Below are 23,236 nucleotides of genomic sequence, written 5' to 3' on the forward strand. Positions count from 1 at the left end.
TTATGAAGGGACTGTTCCGATCGTTGCCGCCGGTGAAGGCCCCTGCCCCGGCATGGGACCTCAACGTGGTGCTGACCAGGCTCATGGGGGCGCCATGCGAGCCACAGCATTCGGCACCGTTGAAGTTCCTGTCGTGGAAGACTGCGTTTCATGTGGCCATCACCTCCGCACGACGAGTGGGAGAGATCCAGGCCCTATCCTGCAAGCCCCCATACTTGACTTTTCACGACACGAGGGTGGTGCTGAGGATGCACCCCTCCTTTATGCCCAAGGTGCTGTCGGACTTCCACCTCAACGAGCCCTTGGTGTTACCTGTTTTCTTCCCGTCACCTTCGTCACCGGCCGAGAGGACTTAGCACTCGCTGGATGTGGCTAGAGCACTGAAGTTCTACGTGGACCGCCCGAAGAGTTTTCGGAAGACATCACAGCTATTTGTGAACTTTGGACCTGTGAACCAGGGTAAGGCTCTCTCGAAGGCTTCCATTTCCAGATGGCTCTCCGGCTGCATCATGCACTGTCATCGGTCGGCAAACCGCCCGTTGCCTGGCCGTCCGAGAGCCCATTCAACCAGAGCTATCGCTGCTACCACGGCGTTCTTGTCTGGTGTGCCCCTGCTGGACATCGCAGGGCTGCTACGTGGTGGTCGACGCACACCTTCACGAGATTCTACTGCGTCGACCGGGATTCGAGGGAGGAGTCCAGAGTCGGCCAAGCGGTGCTGCGCAACCTGTTTGCCTAAGGTGAGCCTGGTGAGGAGGTAAGAATTGCTTAATGTTGAGTTTTTGATGTAATGCTTAATGTTGAGCCTTTGCCACCTCCCGATGGTTGTGCATGTGTGTACTGCTATGTATTCTTGTATTCATGAGCATGTGAATCCATGCCAGACCCCATGCTGGAAAAGGAACAAGTTACTTACTTGTAACTGTTGTCTTCCAGCATGGGTCTGGCATGGATTCACAGGCAAACCCTCCCTCCTACCCCTCTGCGGCTCTTCACTTGGTCATACTGCCACTTTGCATACTACCAAATCTGAAGATGGCTGCCGGAGGCGGGGCTTAGGGAGAGGGCAGTCATTGGCTGGGGGCAGTATGACCCAGAGACCAGTGATTGGTTACTACTGAGAAAGACAGATCAGAAACGAAACTGATACTGATTTTTTCTTTACCGAGGATTCCCGGCCTGACGACGGGGAATATTCATGAGCATGTGAATCCATGCCAGACCCATGCTGGAGAACAACAAACTTGTTCCTTATAAAACAAATATAAGATAAGAACACAGCGATCGTGAAAAACTACAACTAGTTGGTACAAGCAGTTATCAAGTGCCCAGACTTGGCAGGAAAGGAGTGGGACATTCCAGTCACTCAAAACAAAGAAAGCCACAAGCCCCCTTGAGGTACCCCTAGTAGAGCATCCTTGAAGCACCCCTGGAAGCAGTAGCAGAATGCAAGATTTCATCTCCACCAGAGATGCTGGGGGATGCCAAAGATAACTTGCACAATTGCAAAACAGTTATGATATGAGGAATTTGATAGCCCATCATTAATATGTGTATAAATAAAGTACATTTCTGAACAAATCACCCATAAAAGAATTAGGTGGTGAATTAAAGAAAAAATGAGCTATTTTTCCTTTTAATTTCCCCGAACCCCTGCATTCACTTGAGTGCCAGCTTCTGCATTTGCATCAAATGGCACTGTTCCCTTTTCGCTTTCTTGTAAATATGCAGTCACCAATGTGTTCTCTCGTCTACACCCTGATAATGTTAACCCCTCACAGTTCCTACAACCTCGGCGAGGTAGGATTCCTGCTCCTTTCTCTACGTGCCCCTTGTTTCAGAACGCTGGTACCTCGTCCTTACGTCCCCCCCAGTACCTCCCTCACATGCCGCTTGTTACATCACCAAATATGATCCGAAATATCCAGATGAATATGCAGCGCATGGCCAAGGCTTGGCTACCTCAGGTGGAACAGTCTTGTTGTGGTGGACCTTGGTGGTTTCACGCGTCACCTTCTTCTTTGGGTCTATGGTGACCAGCAGAGCTTCTTCCAGTTTCACTTGGTGCCAATGTTCTGAACTTAAGCCGGGAAACAAAAAGCATAAGCACAAGACTTATGACCGCAGTTTTAAAGCAACTTAAATACAGGAAACAGAGGAATTTTCAAACCTGTCTTGCAAAAATTGTTAATACAATTGAGTCAAGTTAATAAAACAACAAAACAAAAACAAAAAACGCTTTATGCTGCCAATCCTTAAGAGCACGTGGCAAAGGGGCCCACCTGTCTGCCAAACTTTGCCACACATTTAGAATTCCCTCACGATCACTATAAAAGCGGGAAACAATTGTTGGTTGTTCTCGAAACTAATGATGTATGCTGAAAAAAATTCATTCATTCTCAATACGCTTTCTGTGGTTTCTATTTATTATTTAATTACCAACCTCACCTCAAGGTCAATCCGAGTTGTACAAAACATCTAAAGAAAATATATTTGTAACAATCCATTGTTTACCTGCCAATCAACACCTCAGTGCTGGCAGTATCCATCCACTGAAAAGGGCAACGTCTTTCACTGCCTATGAAGTTTGAAAGTCCCTTGGTATCACCCAATTATATAGGTTTGTAGTGCTTACCCTGAAGATAGGATCCAGTCATGCCTGCCAAAGACCTTTGATCAGCTGACCAACTGCTGCTAAATGTTCCACTTCCTAAACATTATCAGAGTTGTCTGAACATTCTCTTTGGTGGCCCACTCTTTGGAAAAATGTACCCATCTACTTTTTCCCAAACCACCGTACCACTCCACCAGCTCCAATAAGTCATTAACTCTCAAAAGACTGCTTTGAAAAAAGCACTGGCAGGCACTTTGAGTGCAAAGTTTGACGGTAAGGCTTGTTGGGCAGTCAATGAGTGGTCAAATAACCATACAAGCTTTGTGTCCCTCCTCATATGCCATTTCTCACTATCTGTAGTCTAACGCAATAGTTTCAGCTTATAAGTGGTGCAAGCACCACCCAATGACCCAAACTAAAAAAGCACCGTATCAAGAGTAGTGCATGCAGAATTTGAAGGTGGTTGAGCCCACGTATACATGCCAATGGTAGAGTAATTATAATAATAAGAATTGCAAGTGTATTTAGAAATAAGGTGTGAAAGCAGTACAAGACGATATAACAGTTTGGCTGCATAACTGTGTCAACATGGAATGAATGGTGCCAAAGGAAACGATGACCACATCAAACAGTAATGAGTAGGGTCATTCTCACCCACCAGCATGCCATCCACATTTGACTTTCCCCGATGTCTGCTCACCAAGTTTTGCAAACGCGCATCTCTAATCCTACAGGAGTGGCCGCTCGCCGGAAGTTACCTTGGTCGATTTCTGAAGTAGTAATGTAGAACCATGATCTGAGCGTTATAGAACTCCTAAAGAAATGTAACTAATTATGTCTTGGTGGTAAATGTGCCCATCTAATATTTGGTTTCTGTCTCCTAGGCCCGCCTGCCGGTGAAGTGGATGGCCCCCGAGAGTATCTTCGACTGTATCTATACGGTGCAGAGTGATGTCTGGTCGTATGGAATCCTGCTGTGGGAGATCTTCTCTTTGGGTAATAGCAAGAGAGGGGCTACATGGGGCAATCATTTGACTCCTGGATGTAGCTTATTGTTCTGAGAGCATATTATCTTCATGACCCCAAAGTTGAGGGCAAAACAGAATCAATGCCTCAGATATCAAAAAATGACCCAGAACCTAATCACACACTTGGAAATTCTAGATATTACCCAGCAACCTGGTGCCTCTGGAAAACCATTAAGACTGGCCTGCTTTTATGGTCATTGCCAAATCACGATATCCATGCTTATTCAAGGATCAGTCAAGGATGCCCATGGTTTGGATATTACATTGACCCTGTTTTTTTCTCCATTGGGATAGAGTCAGTCACTTGTGACTGGCTTTTTCCCCGGCTCTAGCAGCCTTTAGGGACCATAAACTGACTTTCAGCAGCCCCACCAGCTTATAAGAGACACCAAGATATGACTTCAGTAGCCATTTTTTTGGCACAGTCGCTTTACCTAAACCCAATCACCCACTCCAGAACACCCTACCAAGTGATAAAACCCCCTCACCAATTGCAGGGCCCAATCCCACCCAAACCATATCATAGACTCCATTACAGGAACACCGTATCCGATACTTCTACAAACATTTGTATCGCGGGGCCCTTCTGAAAAAAACAACGTGTTGTGTTTTTTTTTCTCCAAGAAACAATATCACTATTTTATGTGTGCGCAAGGGACATAACGAATTCAGCGTTTTCTGCCGAAGAAACTGGTCCACTCATTTGGCTGTGTAACTAGGATCCCATGGGGGAGGTCCTGAGACCAAGGGAAACTATGAGCAATCCTGCACATCAGCTCAGATCCCAGTAGACGGACTTGCAGAGCTGCTAAGCATGATAATGGCATGTGCCTGAAGGTGTGCAAACAAGCCTGGAAAAACAGCAGCAGCTACATACAGCAGGCTGCCTTTTTGCTAAACAAGACAATACAGGGATATCCTTCCTAGAAAGAAGGCAGGGTTACAGTTTCGGTGTCAATAAATAGTACTATTTTGGAGCGAAACGATAGTAGAGTGCAGACACATCTATGCATCACTCCGCTTATCGGATTCGGGTGTGCACTAAGAGCACTTAGCCGCAGTGGTGTTGCCAGGAATCAAATTTAGGAGGGGCACAGAGGGGGCCAAAGACAAAAATAGGGGGGGCACAGACAAAAGTGATGGGGCCGCATGTGAAAGGTAATATGTGATGTCACAAGCACTCTTGCAGAGAGGCTTTTGTGCACACCAACTACTCACACCCCACTGCACCTCCACTCCCATCAGAATGCCTGCAGGAAACCATTCAGTGACTAATAGCTCATCATTAGCAGTTTTTTGCGCTACATTCTGATGGGAGGGGGCTGGAAGCTGCTCTGCACACTATCGAGGTAGCTGTGCAGAAGCCGGGCAGGAACACCTGAGAAGTGACTGGTGCTCATGTTCATACCCATGCCAGAATGCATACCATGATCACTGCTAGCTTTGAGACAAATGGAGAGTATTTGCCGTGTGATATGCAGACATTTGCCTTAGTGAGTGTCAGAAATAACACGCCGAACAGAGAACACGGCCACTACTCGCCTCAGGTGGGGGCACAAGAGGGGACCCAGGTTTTCAGAGTGGAGGACCGGGGACGTCAGCCCCTCACCCCTAGAGACACCACTGCTTAGCCGCAGTCCTTTAGAAACTCAACCTCACGTTCCGTGGGCTAATACAGAGACTCTTGAGCTGGCAGAGGTGAGAGGCAGTCTCTCGATGCCTCTTAAAGGTGTTAATGGCCTGGATGGGATCAGGGGGGGGGTATATTTTACCTCGGTTACGTAAAAGAACATCACATTTTGCAACAAAGTGGAGGTCACAATCATTGTTTACTAATAAGACTAATTACTTGTTATGTATCGAAAATGCTTCATATCAAACATTTCATATTTACTATGCCCTACAATTAGAAAATGTGTATTTGCTTGTATTATTTCCCGCTGTAGGTATGATGGGAGAGTCTCCATTCGGGAATGAAGACTAGATCAATTGTCTAGAGGGCATTAGGAAGAAAGTTTTTTTGTGGGGGAATGCACTTTTTTTTTAACTTGAAAAACCAAATCTTTCCCCTGACCTCAATTTGCCACCCTTCCTCCTTCTGTGGCATTTTAGGGGCCTCCGACTTTTTCAGGTCATGTGCGGATCTGCCATAGACACTCGACTGCTGAGAAAACTGCCAAGGCCCTGCCTTCAGTCAGTCACATCTCATTACTGGCCAGCAGTCAAGGGCCTTTGAGCCAGTGAGTGGCTGCTTTGGGTAACATTGAAAGAGGAATCTGCTGAGTGCTAAATGCAGGCACTTTGTGGTTTCGGGAAGGGCTCTACTCTTGGGGGAAGTGTACAGCTGAGTACACTCATGGGATGATAGCAGTGCTGGGCTGGATGCTGTTAAATTTGCAAAAAATGAAATCCACTTGCACACTGCTATAAGACCCCTTTACATTTCCTTACTGGTGCATTTTGTTTACAGGCATGAGTCCCTACCCCGGCGTACTGGTGGATGGAAAGTTCTACACACTTGTGAAGCAGGGGTACCAGATGGCCCGGCCAGACTTTGCTCCTCTGGAAATGTGAGTATAAGCACTGAGGTTTGGAGGATGCCACCCCCGTGCTACGGGTGCTAGAAGCTTTTGCCAACACGATAGCTGAGATTCCAGATTGGTCTATAAAATTGAAAAGAATCAATGGGCATCAGGATTTCTGATTATCCACACAGAATTCTGATCGGTCAGTCACAATTCGCAATGTGTATTTGGAGTTCTAAGTGGTAACTCACAATTCCAATTACGTATTTGAAATGTTGCCTGGCCAACTGGAATTTTGGATTTATAAATTGGAGGGTTGATTGATTTGAACTCTGCATTTTACTTTTGTATTAGCCAATCATGCAAGATGCATGTTTTGATACTTTTTAGTTGACTATCTTAAAATACTATTCAAAATTGGAAACAAAGCCTTAACTTTCAAAGTCCCTGAGACTTCTTTGCCAGATGTTGCAGAGTGAGATGATTAGTAAAAGATACAGTACAAAGATTCTCTAAACAAAGAAAAAAAGGGACATGTTAAACTTTATTGGCTGAAGAAACAGTATGCCTGGAATGTGGGCCTGGAGATACTGTCTCATTTAAAAGACTATAAAAACCTTTGGGCGTAGGGAACACATAATGGTTTGGAAACAGAACACACATTCTGAGAGTTGCATTTAACAAAAGAAAAGAGAAGAAACCAATCATTTTCACATGTAACCGTTAGATTTGGCCCAGGCAGTACTAAGCTGGGTCCTGTAGGTTTCTTAAAATTACTAATGTTACTAATGTTTTAAAAGGTGAATCGAAGTGTGAGGTTTGAAAACACATGATTAGCAAGCAGGGTCAGTATGGCATTTTCCTCATTTAGAGTTGAAAAATGGGGTTTGCAGCCTCCATGTAATGCCAGGACATTGTACGTTTCTTAGCAAAATATGCTCTCAAGGCTTACCTGGTGCAGTCTCAAAAGTTACCTCATCCTGCGCCTAAGTGCACCATGGTTTCCTCGCTTCTACGCAGTGCGGAAAATGCAAAATATGTTACCCATTTTCTAACAGTTCAGTGTCTGCTGTCTCATGCCCTGTAATAGGTGGCACCCATTTGAGCTTAGACACCCAAGATTTCCGTCATTAGTATCCTGTGCCCCTAATGCATTAGGGGTCCTGAACAATGGTGTCTGACAGCTGTTGGTGAGAAATTGTACTGGAAGTGTGTCTTCTGACTTGGTTTCTTTTTAATTCTTCTTTTCGTTGTTTATAATCACAATCGAAAAGTAGACAATAACAACAGCAGAACATTTTGAAAAATCGAACCATCACGGCAAAACGTTCTGTAACACACACAATATTACAGGCAGAATCATCAAACAAAATACTCCTTCATAGCCTCACAATAAAAATGAAATAAAACCAGGTAGGTAGACGTCCGTGCATATAACGACATTGTCAGGGTCACTAAGCACTCCCCCATCTGTCTCAGAGCTTAAATTTGTTGGGGCATCCCCTGGACCTATATTTCGATTATTCTACCCCCATTCAGTTATCCATGTACAACACCCCCCAAGACAACATGGGCATCTCTCGCGCTCCCCAAAGCATGGCGATATTCCACTTGGCCAAAATCAGAGCGTTGGATATAAACCATTTTTTATAACGTGAATAGGCGGTCTCGCCCCATATTCCAAGTAATGTCAACTTCGGATCCATTGGGAGCGGCTGAGAAACCACCTCAGACACCCTGTGTAGGATCGTAAACCAGAAATTCAGGATTTTGCGGTTTATACATATTGTGTGATAAAACGTTCCCAATACAGTATGACACCGTAAATAGTTGGAGTCCGCCACCCAGACGCACCTAAACAGCAGTTCCTGGGTGTCATTTATTGTAACAGGATGTTGAACTGGATAAGTCTAAAACAGGCCAGGATAGCTATTTCTTGAGGGGCCACTAAGGCCTCTTTCCATTCTTCCGACTCAATGGGCCCCATGCCAGTCCCCCATTTGTGTTGGAGTTTCATCAAGGGGCGCACAGTAACAATACAAAGGATTTGGTACAAAGTCAAAATTGCCTTCCTAGCACGGAGCTTGCTATGCGTATTAGCTTCCACCGGAGTATGTCCTGGACAGGCATTCCATCCCTCAAAATTGCAACCAAATGATGTTTTTGGAATTAATGAGGGGATCCCCTCTGAGCCAGATTGCCAGGGGTTCGATAGCTAGGATAAACAATGACAGAGAGCGAGGGCAGCCCTGGCACATACCTCTCTCCAGCAGGAAATGCTGAGAAGTCACCCAACTGACTCAGACCTTTGCCAGGAGGCACTCATACAACAGTCTAATAAATTGCAGGAAATTCTGCCTGAAACCCATACCTGACAACACTGCCCAAACAAAATCCCAGTATATTGGGCCAAACGCCTTATTGAAATCGATGGCAACTATTGACAGTGGATCCACAATGCTGTTTACCTTGTCCAGGGCCACATGAAGTCTCTGTATATTCATGTGAGTTGCCCTGTACGGCAAGAACCTGTTTTGATCAGGATGGACCAATGCAGGCAAGATCTTAATCTCATCGCTATAACTTTGGCCAATATTTTGGACTCCATAATAAGGCACAAAATAGATCACTAAGACGCGCACTAATTTGGCGGGTTGTCTTTTTTGGGTATGACTATGCTGATCGCTAGACGCAAATCCTGTGGCAGGCTTCCCTCCTTCTTGCTACCCTGGAACATTGAAAACATTGGGTCAGCTATCACGTTGCTAAGCCTTTTCCAAAGTTCTACTGGGAAACCATTAGCTCCCGTCGCCCTACCCGACTGGAGTGATGATATCGCCGATGCCAGCTCATCCCACGTGATTCTGGATTCCAGAGCCTCTGCCTGCTGATCCATAAATTGGGGCCAAGGGATCTCATCTAAGAGATCTGTTTATGCCAACCTACTGTGCCCCTTTGGGACTGCATATAATCGTTTAGAAAAATCTGCAAACGCCTCGCAGATCTTATCGTCCTCTGTGACCTCCTCCTCCGCCACCATTGTTACGCTATGTACATGTCTGGAGGGCATGCCCTGTTGTTCCAGCCATGCCAGCAGTTTCCCGGCTTTGTCCCCAACCTCATATACTCTGGCGCAGGATGCCAAGTTGGCTTGCTTTGTGGTGTCAGTTGCAAGGGTGCAGTAAGAGTCCCTCGCCTGCAACAGCTGGCACGGTTTTCCCAGGGACCGATCAGTAATAAATTGCTGTTCCAGACGCAGCAAAAGAAGTTCAGTGTCCATCAGTCTTGCAAGCCTCTACCTTTCCCTGGCAGCGACGGCCGAGGTTGCCTCCCCTCTGTAAAACTACCTTATAACCTTCCCAAAGTATCCCTGGGATACTCGCGAAGAGGTGTTTAACACAAAGTATTCCACAGTTTTGTCCTACAGCTTGCTTACCACCTCCAGGAATCCCCAAAAATATGCATTCAGTTTCCAGGAAGAGCAGTCCTTCACCAGTGCTTTAACCATGGAGATCAGCAACGGAGAATGATTGGGCATGCCTCTAGGCAGTAGCTGCATCTCGGTGACCCTGTGAGAGTCTGGGCACAAAAATGTAATCAATCCTTGATAAGGAGAGATGTGCCTCAGAGTGGAAGGAATTGCCCAGCTCTTGCGGATGCATCTTGCGCCATACATCCACCAAACCATTTGAGTTGACAAATGCAATGAGTTTTGTATGGCTCGATTCGACCACTCCGGGCTGGAAAGCAATCTCGGCTGCTGTACATCACATCATTAAAATCCATGCCCACTGTGCCAGCGGTCCAACTGGTGTTGTACAAACAACCCCTGCAGCTCGCATATGAGATACATAATCAATGGCAGAGGGGCATAGAGCAGTCCTACGGTTCCCCTCCGAGTGATCCTGTTAACAACACATATCTCCCATGATGTCCTGGACCACCGACGAGGTGGTAAACGGTGTATGCTTCCAAATCAGCACCACCACTCCCCTTCAACCCCTTGTAAACGCTGCATGCAAGTATGTTGCTGAGTTGGATTTTTTGGAAAACATGCAATCTGTTCCCATCAAGTGCATTTTCGGAAGAAACATGAATGTGGGCCTATTCAGTACCTGCAACACCGTACTCTGCGTGATCCTGTCGCAGAGACCATTTACATTCCAAGACATACACACCACCTTTGTATCATCCATTGCACTCATTCAGCTGGCTTTGGGCAAATATATAGAAAGCATGTGACGTGGCGGTGTAACACAAAACAAACATTTTCCCCATATCCCTAGAAAACTCCACCCACCCCATATAGGGTTAAAAATTAAGGGGAGCCGGGAGATATTTAGGCTCCTGCTGGTTGCCTAGAGGAGCCTGGTTAGATTGACACCAACAGTTACCAGGAGTGGCTTTTGGCTCCCTAAGCTCAATGCTGCTCAACAAACACACTTATTGAAATTTAACTTGGTTCATTTGGGACATTCTGTAAATATACATTAAGACACGTCTATACAACAGTTAGGTTTGCAGAATGCAGTGTACTACCTCCTTGTTCCCCAGTGGTAGCCCCTAGTCCCTGGTTAATGCTGAATACCCAAGAGATGCTTTTAGATCCTGCTTATCCAATCTGAATTTCGATTCCTGCCATACAAATTATAAAATTGGTGTTTCCGTCGCCCAACACTCAACTAAAGATAACTATATTGGGAAAGCGAGAGAGAAGTAAATCCCTCTAAGAGGAATCAGAGCAGATCCACGTCTTCCCACCCTCAGAAGGATACCATCCTCCCACCCCTGGAGTCCCTTATCTCCTTTTCCCTGGAGCTGCAGCACAACTTACTTAGCCTAGACATTTCCCATCCTGCCCATATCACACAAATAGTGGCCGCCTCCCCAAACATACAAACTCTGCCCCACCCCAATCAGACCCCCACCCCTGCAAGCAGTCCTATCCAGGATTATGGCACCAACATGATCAGTCAACTTCCCGGTGCCCTCCCGTATTAGCCCCAGAGGTCCCCGGGAGCACTCTCTGGGACAAGTCCATCCAAAGCAACCAGTGATCTCTTCTCCAAAGACAGAGTTCCATCTGTTCCTACCAAAACCCTTATGGTGGGGACACTGGTAGGTGTGCTGAACTCAGTTTGGGCAATGGCTTATCTGGATAGCCTGCACTCCACCCTTCACAATTGTGTGGTCTCCAACCAGTCCCAGGCCTCCTGTGGACTGTGAAAAAAGAAGGAGCGGCCCTCCGACAGTACTTACAATTTAGCGAGATAGAACATCATATATTTGATGCCCAGTTCTCTCAGTTTCCTCCTCACAGTGTCATACAATTTGCGTTGTCTCTGCACTTATCGGGTTTACTCGGGGAAAATCGTGATTCTCAAGTTGCCCACATCATAGACCGCACTTCTTCTGGCATCCTGGAGAATTGCATCTCTATCCCAGAAGTTGGGGAGTTTTGTCACAATAGCCTGTGAGGGCGTTCGCAACAGAGGTCTCATACGAGGAATTATGTGCACACATCGACTGAGAACCACGTTGACAAGCCCTTAATCTTCAAGGTGTCCACAACGAGGGTCTTCAAAAAAAGTTCCATTTTAGGGCCTTCCTGCCTTCTGACTGTGTTGATGTGATTGCATTGCTGGACTTTGGCTCAAAGTTGGCCACAGTGTGTCATAAAACCAATATCTATTGTAAGAGCACTGTCTTCTAGTTTAAGCATCTTCCGGTACTTGAGCTCCGACGTCTTTCTGTATCTTGTATTTGAAAGGCCACCTTTTAAAACCATCAGTGATAGATCCCGTTTGTTTTGTGGTTTGAGATGGTGTATCTATGTAGGTTCATCCTTTCATGCAGGTCTTTGCAGCTCTCACTCACATAGTTCCCTTCCGTGCACTCTTTGAATTGGCTGAGGTATACATTCTTGGATGATCTGAAGTTGTACCTTCCTTGTATCTGTATTGTACGGTTCTGTGGGGTTGTTATGGTAGATCCAGTGCAGATGTTTTGGCATGTTTTGCATCTCCTGTTATTGCAAGGGTATGTTCCATATCTTCTTTGTTCTTGATCTAGTGGAAATATACTGCTGGTTTGAGACTGTGCTAGGTTTTTCAGTTGCTTGTTTTCTATTAGTGGAGCTTCTTTGAAGATGTCGCTCAGCTAATCAAGTTGGTTGCCCCTTGCCTTCCTTTCGGAGCATATGCGTTGATATCGCATGGCCTGGCTGCAGATAATGGAGCATTTTTGGCTCAGTGGAAACTTGCCCTGTGCATGTATTTATTACTGCCACTAGGTTTCTTCTATAGAACTGTTTCTAGGTGGCTGCTATTTCCAACCAAGATGGTTGTATCCAGGAAATGTATGCTCTTCTTGGAGTATTCCATGGTGAACTTTATCCATTGGTGGAAGCCATTTAGTGATTAATGGAATTGTTTAAGAGAGTCTTTGCCTTTTGTCCGATACCAGAAGGTGTTGTCAATGTAATGCAGCATGGTAGTGGTTTCAGGGATTGTTGTTGTAAGAACTCCTGTGTGAGGTCCGCCATTAAAAGGTTAGCATACTGAGGTGCCATTCTTGTGTCCATGGTCGGTCCAGTGTTTTGTAGGAAATGTCTCCCATTAAAGCAGGAATTGTTGTGTGTGAGCATACATCTCATGAGATCCATGATAGCTGTGATTGGAGTGTCACATTTTGCAGGAATTTCAGGCATGCCACAATTCCATCTTCATGTGGAATGTTGTAATAAAGTGCAGTGACATCCAATGTGGCCAGGACTGCATGCTGTGGTACATGGTCTACCTCTTTTTAACCTTTCTGTGGAAGGTTGTGTCATGTAAAAAGCTTTCTGTGACCATCACCAGAGGTTTCAGGATGAATGCCTCCTCATTCTCTACCTGTGGCATCCCTCAGGGCTCTACCCTATCACCTTGGCTCTTCAACATCTACCTGGCCCCTCTGGCCCACCTGATCTCCACTTTCTGCCCTAATTTTCAGTGTTACGAAGATGGCACACAGCTCTCTTTTGTGCTGCCTTCCCTTACCTCCTCCTCCTCTTCCCTCATACCTCATACTGGACTTCCTGACTGCTATTCAGGCATGGTGCTCTGCCCATGATCTCTGCCTGAATGGCAGCAAGACAGAGATCCTTCTCAAGGGGACGCCTGCCTCTTGTTTTCCCCCCCTCTCTCAGGCCAGTCTCCCAGGGTCCTATCCCCTCAAACACTTGTGAGGCATAAAACCTTGGGATCATCTTTGACCCGTCTCTATCTTTCTCTCCTCACACCATGAACCTTGCCAAGAAGCACAATTTCAAGTTGCATCTCCTCAGGGGCATTCTACCTTTCCTCACCTTCCACCAGAAGCTCAACGTCTCCAGAGCACTGGTTCTCTCTAGACTCGACTACTGCAACATCCTCTTCCTCAACGCCTCTTTCCTCCCTTTGCCCCCTTCAAGCCCAGAGACCACATCTCTCCAGCCATACAATCTCTCAACTGGCTCCCGATGACCGCAAGGATCAAATTCAAGCCCCATTGCATCATCCACAAGGCTGCCTGGGGCCCGGGACCTCTTTACATCCAGCTGTCCTTCCCTAAATACCTCCCGGCCAGAATCCTTCAGTCTTCTGGCTCCAACTCTCTGCAGATCAAATGATTCTCCAAGCAGAGAGTGGGAGGTAGATCCCTTTGCTTGGCTGGCTCCACCCTCTGGAACAGCCTCCCTACCCCACTCAGACTTGAGCCGGATCTTCTCAAGTTCCATAAACTTCTCAAGACTTTCCTTTTCTCCTCTTCCTTCCCTCACCCCTCCCGTGCTAATTCTCTATCTGCCACTGCGACTGGGGCCTGGTCCCTTCAGAGTCATACAGGGGCCAGACCACCTGCTACCAGTCCCTCCAGCATCCCTTCTCAGCACTTGCCCTCAGGCCCCCTTTACTGGACTAGCCCAACTAGTCCTCCCTGTACACCACACTCTTACTCCCCTTCCGCCACTACCATGGGACTTGCCACCTCAGGCCGCCCAGTACTCGTCCAACACCGCACCTTTGGAGGCACCCCACTCCTGCACTTCTCCCTCATCCCATCTCCTTGCACTTACCACCTTTTCATGCACTTGCCCGGTAGGATTGTCACAAGGCCAATATAACTGTTTTTGCTGTTTTAATTTTTGATTCCCATGTCCCCCCTACCCATCTTGTCTTGTGGCGCCTGGAAACACCTGTGTATAGGCACCATACTTCTCCAGCGTGGGGTCTGGCATGGATTCACATGCTCATGAATATTCCCTGTCGTCAGGCTCAGGCTGGGAATCCTCGGTAAAGAAAAAATCAGTATCAGTTTAGTTTCTGGTCTGTCTTTCTTAGTAGTAACCAATCACTGGTCTCTGGGTCATACTGCCCCTAGCCAATGACTACCCTCTCCCTAAGCCCCGCCCCTGGCAGCCATCCTCAGATTTTTACCGCACGTTCAAGTGTTGGGAGTCCTCGTGCTATAGCTCTCGAGCTTTTACTGCGTTTTGCATTTTTTCAAGGAGTTTAATCTCATTTTTCGGTCAATCGAGCCTCAAGCTCCACCGTTTCTACTTCCGATCAACATGGACCCATTTCGGAATTTTCTACACCCCTCAAGGGCAAGGTTTTCGTCGAGTTACGCTTCTTGGAGGATTCCAGAAGATCTGAGGCCTACCTCGTGGACATGGCCCACGACAAGGGAAGCTCGACACCCGGATCCACGCTGTTCAGGAACTGCCCTGGATGCGGATTACAGAATGTTTTCAAGGAGGATGAGCATTCGAAATGTCTCTACTGCCTTCATGAAGACAAGACGCACGTGGAAAAGGACTGTGCGTTTTTCAAGAACCTGTCGGAACGGACTATGAGGGATCGTCGGACCCGCCTGGCCAGCTGGCTGGAGAAGGGCCCAGCAGGTGAAAAGAAGTCTGAGCAGTCTTCTAAGTCCTGTGAGGGCGCCCCGGCGACGGGGGCCCAACAGAAGGCAAAGCACTGCGAGTCCACAGGCACCGGGAGCACCGAAGGGTCGGGCTCCTCGGCTGCCAGGCAGGGCGCACTTTCACCGCGCCATCAACCACGAGCCAACGCTCTGGCTTGGGGAAGAGAAAATCTGAGAACCCGGCTAAACTTCTGGAGAGGCCCCGGTCGATCTCGAATGGATCAGCCAAGGGGGAGCGAGGCGCTGACCCCTCCCCCAAGGTGAAGGCCTCAAGCGTGCCCAAGGTGGTGAAGGCCTTGATTCACCCGGTGAAGGCCTCTATTGAGGGAGTCGTGGCGGCCCTGGCAAAGCCTGTGGAGGCTAACCCAGTGGAGGCGACCTCGGGGCCCAGAGTTTCCCTGCCGCCACGGAGAGAATCCTCTTTTCAGCCCATCGATGAGACCCCCGTGAAGACCCCGGTGGAAAAAGAGGGGGGGGCGGTGGCCGTCACGGACACGGATACAGCCTGTGAGGAGGAGCTGGGTGATGTCGTGAAGGGCCTCAACAAGAGGTTTGAGGAGGTCCAGTCCCACGGGGAGAACCCCGAAGAGGCGGACGAAGTGAGCGACGGTGGCGCCGACGAGACTCCCGTGGAGGAGGAGCAACCATTGTGCCTGTCGCAGCCAGTGCCCCAGCCTCAGGACAACTCAGTGGCCATTTTGATGGCAATCCAAACCTTATGCACGGAGATAAGGACGAGATTGCCCCTCACCCCAACGGACGACCCAGCAGAACCGGGCCCATCGGGAAGCCCTCCAAACAAGCGGATGAGAGTTCACCCCCCCCGACTTTCCAGCCCTCGCGGTCCGCTCAGCCTTCATCTCCTTCCCCTGATCCTAGGGATGACACGGGAACAGATACGGCCACAACGGGGACGGATGACGACTGTGGTGACGACGGGATGGGCCTTCCATCACCACTCCCTCGGGCCTCCCCGCCTGATGAAATTGGCTCCTTCCACGCCATGATTGCCAGGCCATCCGAGCTTTTTCAGCTCTGCCCTGAGGAACAGAAGAAGGAAGGTTTCCTCTATCAGCGGCGTGAGGCCAAGAGGAAGACGGTCCTCACGGTACCACTGATTGACGATATCTGGGAGGTGGGACTTGCTCTCCTGAAGAACCCGTCCACGACGCCTGCCAAGAGGGATCGATACGAGAAGAAGTACCGGGTCCCAGATTCCACCCATTTGTGCCTTAGGGCGCAGCCGACCCCGGATTCGGTTGTCTCGGCGACCGCCAAGAAGAAGGCAGCGGGGGCGTTATCCTCAACTTCGACCTCGCCACTTGACGGCCAGGGAAAGAAGCTGGACGCCATGGGACGACGAGTCATCTTGTCTGCGGCGACGACAATTAAGGCGGCCAACGCCTTAGCGATTGTGGCCTGCTATGACAGGGAGCTGTGGTACAAGATCGCTCCCCTGCTGGACTTCCTACTGGACGACAAGAGGTCGGAGGCCCTGGAGATCCTACAGGAAGGTGAGGTGGCGTCAGACGCCATAACGGTGGCCACGGATATCACGGACACCGGATTCCGCCAGTTGGGCAAGGGTGTTTGCCTTCGAGGACGGGGATGGCTCAAGGCAACTGATTTCCGCCAGGACGTGCAAACCAGAGTTTTGGACATGTCCTTCGATGGGAATAACCTGTTTGGTAAAACAGTGGATGAGTCACTTCAGGCCATCAAGACTGACACGGAGACGGCTCGGGCCTTGGGAGTGTTGCAGCAACGACGGCTGCCCTTTCGGAAACGCCGGAGGCAGACAGGGTGCCTCCAAGGGATCCGGCGGCAGCTCCTCGACTTACCGCCAGGCGGCCTGCTCCTTGTTGCAGGAGGCCTAAAGAGGACGCGGCAAGTCAGGAGGATCTCGTCATCGTCGCCAAGGAGGTCAAGGCAGCAAGGCCACCTCCAAGCAGGACTGAACTGGCCGTAGCGTTGGGCCCCCACCGGAGAACCCCAGTGGGAGGCCGGCTGGCGAAGTTCGTCGGCGTGTGGGAGTCCATCTCCACCGACCGTTGGGTGCTGGATGCCGAGGCCCACAGGCACACACTCAAATTTCAAAGGAAGTGCCCCTGCATTCCTCCCGTGGCCAGGAAGGAAAATCACGTCCCTCAACTGCTGTTAGAAGCAAAGGCGATGCTCAAGAAGTGTGCCATTGAGCTCGTCCCAAAGAGGCTCCGGGGCTCCGGAATATACTGAAGGTACTTCCTCGTCAGACAGAAGACAACCGGTTGGCGCCCCATCCTGGAACTGCGGCGGTTAAACAAATACACTAAGTCACAAAAGTTCAGGTTGGTCACACTCCAGCACGTGCTGGGACAGCTGGAGGAGGGCGACTTCCTATCGTCACTGGACTTCGGGGATGCTTACTTCCACATCCCCATTCTAAAAGGACACCAAAAGTTTCTCAGATTCGTAGTCCAAGGGCGGCACTACAAATTCAAGGCCCTGCCATTCTGGCTGAAGTCGGCACTCAGGGTATTTACCAAGTGCCTCGCACCAGTGGTGGTGCGGTTGCTCCTGCGGGGATCCACGTCTACCCTTACCTGGACGATTGGCTCATCCGTGCAAGGACAAGAGAACTCGCCGTCGAACATACAGCGGAGACCGTCCAACTTCTCACGGATCTGGGATTCTCCATCAACTACTCGAAATCCCACCTGGTCCCGTCGCAGGTCGCACTGTTTCAGGGAGCCAAGCTCGATACAGTGGCGCAATTGGCCTCACCGTCGGAGGAGAGGATGAAGGCCATCTTGGGCAAGGTGCAGCGCCTGCTGGCCACGGGCGTGGCCAGGTTGAGATCCATCAAGTCCCTGCTCGGAATGATGTCATCATGCATCTACCTGTTGCGCCTGTGCAGGCTACGGATGCGTCCTCTACAAGAGTTCCTCGACGCCCGTTGGATACAAGCGACGGGCAGCTTCGAAGACAGGATCCCTCTCGACGAGGTTTTCCGCCAAGCGATTCGATGGTGGGGCACCCGCGCATCTCGCTGCGGGCAAGGACTTTCAGACCCTGGTATATCAGGAGACGGTGACGACGGACGCCTCGCTGGAGGAATGGGGAGTGCACACCGGAGATCTGCACGCGAGAGGCCTTTGGCTCCCAGAGGAACGGTCACTCCACATCAACATCCTGGAACTCCGAGCAGTGTTCTGGGCCCTCAGGTCGTTTCTCCCATCCCTCAAGGGCAAGGTGATGAGGATCTTAACCAACAACACCACCACAATGGTCTACATCCGGAAGCAGTGAGGCACCAGATCCCCAGCCCTGTACAAGGAGGCCCAGGATCTGTGGCACTGGGCCTTCGCCCAGGGGATGTTTCTGGTGCCCTTCCATCTAGCAGGAACAAAGAACGTCATTGCCGACTCACTCAGCAGGGAGCTGCGCTCGTGCCACGAGTGGGAGCTGCGTCAGGATCAAGTGGATCGACTTTTCCAACGATGGGGCAAACCCCAGATCGACCTGTTTGCGACGGCGACGAACTCCAAGTGCCAGAGGTTTGCAAGCAGGTTTCCCCAGCCGAGGAGCATGGGTGATACTTTCTCGTTCCCCAGGGAGGGCCTGTTCCTGTACGCGTTCCCTCCGTTGCCGTTGCTTCTCCGACTCATCAACCAACTCAAGAGGTCCCGGTGCAGGATGATCCTAGTCGCACTGGCGTGGCCGAGACAGATCTGGTTCCCGGACCTTCTGGACTTGTCAGCGTCCCCCCCAGTCAGACTGTCGACGGACGCAGATCTTCTCTCCATAGAAGGAGGCGCCATCCTCCATCACAACCCGGAGTCGCTGAACTTGCTGACCTGGCTCCTGCAGCACTAGAGTTTGGAGGGTACGATATCCTGGCGGACTGCAAGGAGGTGTTTGCAAAGGCCAGGGAGTCCTCAACTCTAAAGTGCTACGGACACAAGTGGAAGAGGTTCTCTGTCTGGTGCCGTGCACAGTAGATTAACCCTCTGCGAATTACGGCCCCTCAAGTGCTGCCGTACCTGCTGTCGCTGGCCAAGGCGGGGCTAGCTCACGCTTCCATCAAGATCCATCTTGCAGCGATTTCCCGTTACACTAGAACTACGGGACGGTCATCACTGTGGTCTCATTGCCTGGTGAAGGAATTTATGAAGGGACTGTTCCGATCGTTCCGCCGGTGAAGGCTCCGGCCCCGGCGTGGGAGCTCAACTTGGTGCTGACCAGGCTCATGGGGCCGCCATTCGAGCCTCTGCATTCAGCACTGTTGAAATTTCTGTTGTGGAAAACAGCGTTCCTTGTGGTCATCACCTCCGCACGACGAGTGGGAGAGATCCAGGCACTGTCCTGCAAGCCTCCATACTTGACTTTCCACGAGACAAGGGTGGTGCTGAGGACGCACCCCTCCTTCAGGCCCAAGGTGCCGTCGGACTTCCACCTCAACGAGCCCTTGGTGTTGCCAGTTTTCTTCCCATCGCCTTTGTCGCCGGCCGAGAGGACTTTCCACTCGCTGGATGTAGCTAGAGCGCTGAAGTTCTACGTGGACCGCACAAAGAGGTTTCGGAAGACATAACAGCTTTTTGTGAACTTTGGACCTGTGAATCAAGGGAAGGCCCTCTCGAAGGCTTCCATTTCCAGATGGCTGAATCATGCACTGTCATCGGTTGGCAAACCGACCGTTGCCCGGGCGTCCGAGAGTCCATTCGTCCAGAGCGATCGCTGCTACTACGGCATTCTTGTCTGGTGTGACCCTGCTGGACATCTGCAGGGCTGCTACGTGGAGGTCGACGTACACCTTCACGAAATTCTACTGCGTCGACCGGGATTCCAGGGAGGAGTCCAGAGTCGGCCAAGCAGTGCTGCGCAACCTGTTCGCCTGAAGGTGGGCCTGGTGAGGAGGTAAGAGTTGCTTAATGTTGAGTTTATGTAATGCTTAATGTTGAGCCTTGCCACCTCCTGTGGTCATGCATGTGTGTACGGCTATGTATACTTATATTCATGAGCGTGTGAATCCATGCCACACCCCATGCTGGAGAAGGAACAAGTTACTTACCTGTAACTGTTGTTCTCTAGCATGGGTCTGGCATGGATTCACATGCAAACCCTCCCTCCTACCCCTCTGCGGCTCTTCACTTGGTCATACTGCCACTTTACGTGCTACCAAATCTGAGGATGGCAGCCAGGGGCGGGGCTTAGGGAGAGGGCAGTAATTGGCTGGGGGCAGTATTGTATTGTATTGTTTATTTTGATTTGTTTATTTATTTATAGAGCGCACAGGGCCATTAAGCAACTGGGCGCTTTCAGAAAGTAGAATCTTAAGTTACAGGTACATAGATATTATACATTGCTAATGTTATATAATCACATATACACAATTTCTTGTGTTACAGGGTCGTACAGCTTACAAATAGTATATGTAACAGTTTCAAGTATTATACATTAAATATACAGAATATTCAGTACCTTTGAAGTTTAACAGTCATTGGTATGAAGCCAGAGTTTGACATTAGCTTTGAACACATGGAAGGAAGGAGTAGCTCTAAGTGAATCTGGGATGGAGTTCCAAAGATGGGCTGCTAGTACTGGAAAGCTGGACCCCCCAGTTCTTTTCAATTTGAAGTTAGGGACTTTGATACTATTTGATTGAGCCTTTCTGATGGGTCGTTCAGGGGTGTATTTTGGGAATTTCTCTGCGAGGTATGCAGGAGCTTTATTATTCATACAATTGTGTATAATATTCAGAGTTTTAAGTTTGATACAGTCATTGATGGCCAGCCAGTTGACGGCTCTTCTTTGGTCAGATATATGTTGCCCTTTTGAAATGCCTAATGCTGTCCTAAGGGCATTGTTTTGCAGGGTTGGAGTTTGTTAGTGTTGTGTTTACTGGTGCCTAGGTACAGTGCATTGCAGTAGTCTGATTTGGAGAGGATGAGGGCTCGTGCTATGGTGGTACAGCTGTCTGTGGACCGGTATGGTTTGCATGCGTGAATGAGTTTGCAGGTGTAGCTAGTTGCTGAGGCTGTAGCATTTACTTGCTTGTCAAGGGTGAGAGCTGAATCAAGGTAGAAATCTAAGGTTTTAACTTCCTTGGCTACTTTGATTTTGATGCCATCAATAGTGATGGCATTGTAGAGATGTGATAATTTGTTAAGTTTACTAGTGGACCCGATGTTTAAGAGCTCAGTTTTATCGTCGTTAAGACATGGGCCGTGTGTGGCCATCCAGGTTTGGATAATTTGGTAGACTTTATTTATGAGGTTGGTGTCGTTGTCATAGTCTCCTTGGATTGGGATAAGGATCTAAGTGTCGTCAGCGTAGTTGGTATATGAGACCCCTAGTTTGTCCAAGATATCGAACAGAGGCTTTGTAAAAATATTGTACAAAGTGGGGGAGACACATGACCCTTGGGGGACTCCACAGGTGATGGGGACTGGATCAGCTGCTGATGTGGGTGAGAAGACTCTTATAGGTCTCTTATCCAAGAATGAGTTTATCCATGCAGTGGCTTTTGTGGAGAAGTTGGCAGCTGATTTGAGGTGTTGCAGAGAACCTTGTGATCTACCAGATCAAATGCAGCTGATAGGTCTAGGAGTAGGAGAATAGAGATGTCTCCTCTATCTTTACGCTCATCTAGTTGATTTTTGAGATCAAGGAGGGCCGTTTCAGTTCCATGTCTCGGTCTGAATCCTGATTGTCTTGTCCCTAGTAGGTTGTTGATCTCCAGGTAGGATTGGATCTGTAGATATGCAGCTTTATCTAGGATTTTGAGGAGGAACGGGACAGTTGTTATGGGCCTATAGTTCGTTGGGACATTGGGGTCCAGGTTTACTTTTTTTAATAGAGGTAATATCCAGGCATCTTTAAGGTTGGTTGGCACATTACATGATTTAAATGATGCGTTGATAAATGATGTGACGAAGGGGGCTAGTTCGTGTGCGGCCTCTTTCATAATCGAGGCTGGACAGGTGTCACCCAGGTATCGGGAGGGTTTAAGCAACGTAACGATATTCTTAGTTTCCACAGTAGAGATGGCTCTAAAGCTGAATTGGTTAAGAGGTTTGGTTTGGTTGGCGGCAAGTTCCTGAAGGATAGTTTCTTGCGTGGAAAGGGCAATGTTGTGGAGGGAGGTTCTTTTGGCTGCTATTTTGTCTTGTAGCATTGTGATTTTGTTGCATAAGGCATTTGAAATGTTGTGCACCAGGCTTTGTCTTTGGTGCGGGAATCTATGGGTGCAATGGGGGATTCTAGTTCTCTCAGGATGGAGAAGATTTCCTTAGTATTAGAATTCACTTTTTTTATTCTGTCATGAAGGTCTCTTTTTTGCCTGAATGATTTGTTTCTTGTAACTGTTAGTGAGGTCAGTAAGGAGGTGTTTGTTGTGGAGAGAAGGGTTTTTTTCTCCAGCATGCTTCTGCGTGTCATTTCTCTTTGCGTAGGGCTTTTAGCGTAGGAGTGAATCAGGCATTGAGATGGGCAGGAGGTTTAGATTTGGTGAGCTTTAGCGGCACAATGGCGTCAATCGCTGAGTTGATAGTGTTATTGTACAGGTCAGCTAGATCCTTAGGGTTGGTGGTCAGGCTGGAATGATTAGTGATAGGTTGGATAAGCGGGAGGAGGTTTGGTAGTGTTATATTATTTTTGCAGCGGGTGAAGGTAGGAGGAGCATGTGGTTTAGTCGGTTTAGGTTGGGGAAGATCTGAAATAGTCAATGAGATCAGATAGTGATCAGTCCATAAGCAAGGTTCAATTGCTGTTATGAGGGAAACGCAGTTGATGGCTGTGACCCAGTCCAAAGTGCGGCCTTTGGAGTGCGTTGGGCTATTGCTGTGTATGGTAAGGGTTGCTTCCTGGATGGTATTGACTATGGTGGAAGCATTAGAGTCATTTAAGTCATTGTAGCCTAATTTGAAGATGATTTGCGTTCCTGGTTTAGCATTAGTGTTTAACAGGGTAGTTAGGTCTTCTTCTTCAGTATGACCCAGAGACCAGTGATTGGTTACTACTAAGAAAGACAGATCAGAAACGAAACTGATACTGATTTTTTCTTTACCGAGGATTCCCAACCTGACGACAGGGAATATTCATGAGCATGTGAATCCATGCCAGACCCATGCTGGAGAACAACA

The 23,236-nt window shown here is 48.7% G+C and overlaps 1 protein-coding gene across 5 annotated transcripts in view; it reads left to right on the plus strand.

The window, feature by feature from the left end:
- CSF1R (colony stimulating factor 1 receptor) overlaps positions 1–23,236 on the plus strand; it is a 300,046-nt gene that overhangs the window by 255,706 nt on the left and 21,104 nt on the right. For all 5 annotated transcript variants that reach the window (XM_069654065.1, XM_069654067.1, XM_069654068.1 and 2 more), the window contains exons 18-19: positions 3,499–3,610; positions 6,113–6,212. In XM_069654065.1, the coding sequence (XP_069510166.1) occupies positions 3,499–3,610; positions 6,113–6,212 (212 nt within the window). The remainder of the gene's footprint in view (positions 1–3,498; positions 3,611–6,112; positions 6,213–23,236) is intronic.

This window comes from Ambystoma mexicanum, chromosome 3q (assembly GCF_040938575.1).
Source record: "Ambystoma mexicanum isolate Mex_15411 chromosome 3q, UKY_AmexF1_1, whole genome shotgun sequence".
Lineage (NCBI taxonomy): Eukaryota > Metazoa > Chordata > Amphibia > Caudata > Ambystomatidae > Ambystoma > Ambystoma mexicanum.